Source organism: Metopolophium dirhodum, chromosome 1, assembly GCF_019925205.1.
Source record: "Metopolophium dirhodum isolate CAU chromosome 1, ASM1992520v1, whole genome shotgun sequence".
Classification (NCBI taxonomy): domain Eukaryota; kingdom Metazoa; phylum Arthropoda; class Insecta; order Hemiptera; family Aphididae; genus Metopolophium; species Metopolophium dirhodum.
The window spans coordinates 4,905,702-4,913,028 of record NC_083560.1 but is presented as its reverse complement, the minus strand read 5'-3'; the positions used below and the strand labels follow the sequence as shown (position 1 = coordinate 4,913,028).

Here is a 7,327-nt window from a genome sequence, read left to right as displayed (position 1 = left end):
TATATGCCCACCACTATATATTATGTAGACTATAGTGACGCTTGTTTATCAGAATATAATAACGCCTGTATGTAGGCGTCTTATCTTAGATATTTTGTTTTTGCATGACAAGACTATTGTATCGGTCCTGTCGGCAATTCAGTCTAGAACCCGACTCATTCTAGTTAAGTAGTGTGCTTCTAATATATAAATTACATGGTTAAAATTAATAAAGTAAAGTATTCTTATTTAAATCAAATCGTGTATTCTTTTTAATAATAAACTATCAACATTTGATTATCACCCGCTACACAGAGAACGGTTTCAACAAATTGTCGTCTTTGGATACAACCAAGGACACAATATAAAATATAACAGAACATCACGGGCATATACGGTGGCGTTCATAACAATGCAAATCTTTGTGTTTTTGAGAAACTCTTACTGCAATTGCGACACAACGTTTTTTGAAAAAAAAACAACAATAATGTAAATCCACTTTTTTATTGTAAAAATTCTTGTGTTATAATTTATATAATTTGCGTATCAAAATGAATTTAGCTAAGGGTACTCGTATATAGTGAATATTATTAGAAAAAAGGTTTCTAAAATCGAAGATATTAAGTACCTACTCAGTGAAAAAAATTCGAATAAAATATTAATTTTAATCGTAAAATATAATAATATTGTACTGGTAGTTGACATACAGTACACTTTTTATGAAAATACAAAGGAATGTATAATAATATTTTAGAATTCCAGTACAACAGTATCAGTTTAAGTGTCAGTGCTTCATCAGTAACCTCTACCGTAATTTTAGTGTTCCTAGTCGGAAATCATAATCAGCCACTACAAGTCGAGCAGCCGTGGCAAATTGCATTCTTCTTCGTTATCGCCGTCAGAGCAACAGGGTCAGCAGAAGCGGCGACGAACGGGTATCCAAACGAGGACAAATATTCATAACATGGCAGTTTCTAGATCACGTGAGTATCCAGCGTCCGGTTTGCCGGAATTTTTATTTTCAAAATTAATTCTAATCAATATTGTTAAATTTGATTTAAATTATCCATAATATCCATATTAATAAATTGTTAAGTTAAAAATATATCACTTTAAATTAAGTTTGTATAAACATTATTAATTCTTGGTTTAAGTATCATTATACATTTTAATTAATTAATATGGTACCTATAGAGGACATAATTGAATATTGAGTTGAAAAGTATAAATGTCTATAGTATGTATTGCTTAACATATTATTATTACATCTCTTTGGCGGGCTAAAGATAAAATCAGGTATAACTAAGTGCACACATTTTCTCACATCTATTACAGGATGCTCTATTATTAAAAGCTTCTCTTTTATACATGGTTTTCAGTTAAAAAAAAAAGATCACAAAAGAAATGTTAATAAAAATTAGTGTTTAATGAGTTCATACATTGTTCAGAACGTACGGGACTGATCCTAAATATTTTTGGAAGTGGGTATCTTACAATACGCGTTCCAAACTATTTCTACTTCTTCAAGCTATTTCTACATTTAGATGTGGAAATAGCCAGAAATGGTGAGGACATATCCGACCTTATCATAAAATATTTTTCATCAGTATATAAAACTAAATCTCTAACAAAAATTCCTCCCCAATCCAACCCTATAATGCATGAACACTATCTCAGTATCCACCCTCTCATGGTTGCATTTCAGTTAACTCAGTTACTGATTGTCGATAGAGTGTGTTTCCTTTAAATTTCTAAGTCACCTTGTCCCGATTGTACGTTACTCAGACACTGTCAGTATAAGACAGTGATCGTTTTGGCGCTTGTAATTGAATTTGTAGTGAACTGTATATATAAGGGCAAGAAATAAATCAGTTGTGTAATAAAATTATGACAATAATATAGTATATTATAACAATAAACACTGTATTGTGTGTTGGCTCTATGATAGCACAACAATATAATAATAATACTTAACAGTCTCAATTAAATGTGCTCTACAATGGCACAACAATATAATAATAATAGTTAACAGTTTCAATTAAATGTGCTCTACAATGGCACAACAATATAATAATAATAATTAACAGTTTCAATTATATGTGCTCTACAATGGCACAACAATATAATAATAATAATTAACAGTTTCAATTAAATGTGCTCTACAATGGCACAACAACATAATAATAATTAATAAATAACTCAGGACTCGTCAGCCCATTACCTTTGCAGCTACACTACACACAAATTGGTTCAACCCATGCTACCGAGCCGAGACCTGTAAGTAGAAATCTATCAATACAATAATAATAATAACAGAGTGGCCCCGCACTCGTGCGATTGTGTGAGTGCAGCTGTGACGAATAATTCACAAGCACGACGATTGTTGGGTTCACAGTATGACACCTTGGTCGCCGCCAAAGAACATATACACCAAAACACCTGTGGGTCCAGAACGGATACTGGAAATTGGCCACGAGGTCGTGCCAGCCCAACTCACAATGCTCTACAAAGGGAATAAACTTTACTAACCATCAAATTAACCTTATTGACGATATCACCCGTAGAGCCCACACTGAAACATATTACACTGGGCTGGACGAACAATTAACCATCTGGCCTCGATGACAGTCGAGAACGTGAATTCAAATTAAAGAAAAAACACTAAAACATAAAATTTGCAGGTAACGGGCATCTGCCGTGTACCAAAGAAAAAACAACTATGAAAAATGTATATAACCACAAGAAAAAACTGATGAACAACAACACAAAAATTACTTATGTATTGTTGTGTACCAAAATTGCACTTCAAAATATAATTTTTGACATAAACACGGTGCCACTGACTGCATGATTTGCACTTATTCATTAAAATACAAAGTAATAATATCAACTTTATAATACACACAAACAACAAATTCAAACACACCAGCTATCACAAATTTATAACGGTGATACAGGACGGCCGACGCACAGCTGTGTTGATAACAGTGCCGTCGCACCATAACCTGTGCTGAGTACCGCTATCACCTCAACCATTTAATTCTTAATTTTGTTGGCGGGACATTCAAACCTTGGCTAGCGCCAACATTTCCCCCCCTTTGAAAGATTACTAATTTTCAATACTACCTTAATATGAAGTTGACTAAACTATATTATAACTACATTATACAACAAACAGAAAAACAATGAGATGGTCCCCGAGTCTTGGCAGCCTAAATAATGGTATCTTCGTGTTCGTTATCTTCATCTATGGATGTTGGAAGTACTGCTAACTTTACCACTGGACGCTGGTATTCTTTGCCAGCTGAGTTTTTAATTGTAACTACCCTGGTTATCCCATCCGGACCAGGATTACTGCTGTGATTCGTACCAACTTCCACTGCCTGGCTGGTTGATTATCTTCCTTGGAGATGGCCAAATCGCCTACCTTTACTGGACGACTCAATGATAACCATCGACCGCGCTTCTGCAACTGGGGTAAATATTCTCGACTCCACCTGTTCCAGAAGTGTTGTGATTGAAACCTCACCAACTCCCAACGTTTCAACTTGTCCCTTGGTTCGGTGGCAATAGTTGGTTCAAGTACTTGAGTAAGTGGGCTGCCAATCAGGAAGTGTGCTGGAGTTAACGCTGAATAATCTGAAGGGTCAGTAATCAGTGATGTCATTGGTCTAGAGTTTAGCATCGCTTCGACCTGGCACAGCAATGTACTCAATTCTTCGAATGTGAATAATGCTCCCTTTGTACACTTTACCAAATGTGTTTTTGTCGACTTGACTGCAGATTCCCACAAGCCACCAAAATGTGGTGTGGCTGGCGGATTGAAATGCCACCGCATTCCTGACAGTTTAATAGACTTGTCTAAATGGTAGTCCTAGTGCAACTGTTGAATATACGCACGTAATTCTTTGTTGGCACCCACAAAATTAGTGCCGTTATCCCTATACATGTGTTGAGGGCTACCTCTGAGACCAATGAACCTTTTTAAAGCTGCAATGAAGGCATTGGACGTCAATCCGTTCACAAGCTCTAAATGGCTCGAGTACTAAAGCAAACAAACACTGAAATATATGCTTTAGTTGATGTTACTCTTCTGATGCCACTACGAATACTGATAACTCTTCTTTGAACTCGATAGACTGCACATACTGTAACTAAACTGTTTGAGCTTTAGCAAGTTCTGTCACCGTCAGAGGACCATACATGTTAGGTAACCGTGTAATCTTAGTCGCCTTGGCATTGTGACTGAATCGTAGTAGCCAGCCAGTTGTTCTAATCAATGAATTCCATTCTGAATATCTATCTAACACGGTGTTCGATGCACTGACAGCAACTAATGTAAGCTTGATGCACCTCACTTCTGGAATGTCTTCATCATCTGCTGTCACTCTCGAAGGCCAATCAACTCTGGGACGTAGCAACCATTGAGGACCCGTCCACCATAACATGTTGGTTTTGATTTCCATCGCTGATGTCCCTCTGGAGATTATGTCTGCCGGGTTCTGGTTGGTTGGAACGTGTTTCCACTGAGATCGAACAGAATGGTCGAGAATTCGAGCGACTCTGTTCGCAACATAAGACTTTAACGGTTGACTTGATTTAATCCAAGCTAGGACTATAGTGGAATCTGTCCACAACATTACATTCGATTGATTGACTTGAATGTCCATTCGTGTTAGTTCATCAACTACGTCCACCATTATTTCCATCAGCAATACAGCTCCACACAACTCTAGTCTCGGAATGGTAGTTTGCTTGGTTGGTGCAACTCGTGACTTAGACGTATACAACAACACAGTAACTTGTCCATGATCATCTGTGGTTTTTACATACACACAAGCACCGTATGCTTCTTGAGATGCATCACTAAACCCATGCAGTTCTATGCGCTCACGTGAATACATCACTCTGCGTAGAATCCGTAATGCTTCCAGCGCACTTAGCTCACCATAAAAGTTCATCCACTTGTTCTGCAGTTCTTTCGGTAAACGTGTGTCCCAACCCAGCTTTAACAGCCACAACTGTTGCACAAATATTTTTCCCTTGACCAACACCGGTGAAATGAATCCTAACGGATCATAAACTTTATTTATATCTGCGAGTAGGGATCGTTTCGACATATGTATAGGAGGCTTCCAGTCCCTTACTATGAATTGGAAACAGTCTGCATGGGGATTCCAGGTGACACCTAGAGTGCTAACAGTGTCATTCTCCTGCAACTTTAGTAGGTAGTTTGGGCCATGTTCTGACGTTACTAACTGGTTGGACAATACACTTGAATTTGTACACCATTTCCGTAATGACATGCCTGCACTCAGCAGTGTATTTGATATATCATTGTACAAGTTTAAGCAGTCTTCAATTGATTCCCCCCCCCCCCTGATAACAAGTCGTCCACATAGAAATCGTCACGAATCGTTCTCTGTGTATTTGACCTAGAAGCTTCGGAACCAAGTTGGCTTAAGCATCGAGTAGCTAGATAAGGGGCAGACTTAGTGCCATATGTAACCGTTCGCAATGTGTATTCTTTGAGAGTCTCTGAAGGGCTGGACCTGTATAGGATTCTTTGAAGTTTGCAGTCGTCCGGATGCACTAAGATTTGCCGGTACATTTTTTCAACATCAGCTGTTAGTGCAAATGTATGGGTTCGAAATCGCAGTAAGATAGAATGTAACGTTGGCTGTACAGTAGGACCTTTCAACATAATGTTGTTTAGAGACATTCCAGAGCTTCCTGTGGCTGATGCGTCAAACACGACTCTTAGTTTTGTTGTGATACTATTGTCCTTTATCACAGCATGGTGGGGTAGGTAATAACTGACTGTTGAACTTGAACTACTAGTGACTGGCTGCATATGACCCAACTTTATATACTCCAACATAAAGTCGTCATATTGTTTTGCTAGTTCTGCATCCTTTGACAGTTTGGCCTCTAGGTTGAAAAATCTTCTTTTCACCATGAATATAGTACTTCTTATTACTTCAGGATGTAGCTTGAGAGGCAATCGAACCATAAACCGACCGGTTTCTGTTCTAACTACTGTTGATTTAAAATGTCTATCAACTTCTTCTTCTTCAGCTTTGTCCCTTGCTGAATTAGTAATTAACAGGGAGAGTGCGGACGAGTTGCACCTGACGGGGTTTGATACACTTTGATGTCAGTTTGTGACTACTTTACCAGTCAGAATCCAACCAAACACAGTACTTTGAAATGAAGCTTGTTCTGATATCACATGTTTATCCGTCTTCATTATGTCAAAAAATAGCTCCGCTCCCAACAACATATCAACGTTACCAGGCTTGTTGTATCCTGGGTCAGCTAGCTTGTTTTGTATATAAGCTGGAATAACAAACTTATCTGGGTTAAATGCCTGTGTTGGTAATGGACTTGTTATAGACGGTAGTACATGTAACTTTACATTGAACTGTACATCTTCAACTCGAGAATGCACTTGTGCTACACAGTACTGAAGAGACTTTGCATGTGAATGACCTATTCCAGTCACTGGCACTGCTGCATCGACACGAAACAACCCAAGTCTTCTCGCACATTGATTTTTCACAAAGTTGACTTGTGAGCCAGAGTCTAACACTGCTCTACACTGTACCATTTTTCCAGATTCATCACACACCTCCACTACCACTGTAGCTAACATCACCATAGTATGTGATTGTATAAACAAACTAGTGTTTGTAATTCCAACGAAGGCAGACTGAGGACTTGCTGGTTGGTTTACTTCACACGAAGTTGACGGTTTACTAGTAGTGTAGTTTTGGAACTCTTGATGTAGCAAGTTGTTATGTTTCTTTCCACATGCATGTGGTACAAGATGAAGACCTACATTGGCGGACTTGATGGTTGCGTCGAAGACAATTGTAGCACAGTTTGAACTTCAATAATGTAGCCTTAAGATCTTCAATTTTCATAGATAGGAACTCATCACAATGATTAATCTGATGACCTTCACCACAAATAAAACATTTTACATAATCATTAGATTTGGTGAACAAAGACCTTTTTTCAGTAACCTTATTTGGACCTGTATTAAATTGTCTCAGCTTATTGCTCTTATCTACTGGCAATACATGTTGGTTTAATGCTTCTCCTGCCTCGAATGCTGCTACTCTCATAGCTTTTGACTTGGTATCAAACTTTTTGATAAAGTTGACGGAAGATGCAACAATATTCCTATATGTACTTCTTTTCTTTACTAAGGCTTTGTAATCAGCAGAGGATGGTTCACCCATAATGACTATAATTGACCGCAACAATACAGAAACTCCTATAATTACAATAACAATATGCACAAAGTGCTTATTTCACATGAAAAATAAAACAGCTACAATTA

General features: G+C 37.7%; 1 protein-coding gene across 1 annotated transcript; it reads right to left on the bottom strand.

The window, feature by feature from the left end:
* Positions 1 to 3,853: 3,853 nt before the first annotated feature.
* On the bottom strand, positions 3,854 to 6,640 carry LOC132938548 (uncharacterized). The gene is made up of 4 exons (XM_061005493.1): positions 6,157 to 6,640; positions 5,392 to 6,069; positions 4,140 to 5,287; positions 3,854 to 4,024 (listed from the first exon to the last, which is right to left on the bottom strand). The coding sequence occupies exons 1-4, from the start codon at positions 6,638 to 6,640 to the stop codon at positions 3,854 to 3,856; spliced, it is 2,481 nt and encodes an 826-aa protein (XP_060861476.1).
* Positions 6,641 to 7,327: the final 687 nt, after the last annotated feature.

Bases quoted from the DNA above. Each gene is read 5' to 3' on its own strand.
- LOC132938548 (XM_061005493.1), bottom strand. From the start codon at position 6,640: ATGGTGATGTTAGCTACAGTGGTAGTGGAGGTGTGTGATGAATCTGGA. The intron at 6,070-6,156 runs GTAAAGTAGTCA...TTACTAATTCAG, and splicing joins GTTTGGTTGGATTCTGACTG to CAAGGGACAAAGCTGAAGAA. The intron at 4,025-4,139 runs GTTTAGTTACAG...TGTTTGCTTTAG, and splicing joins AACTTGCTAAAGCTCAAACA to TACTCGAGCCATTTAGAGCT.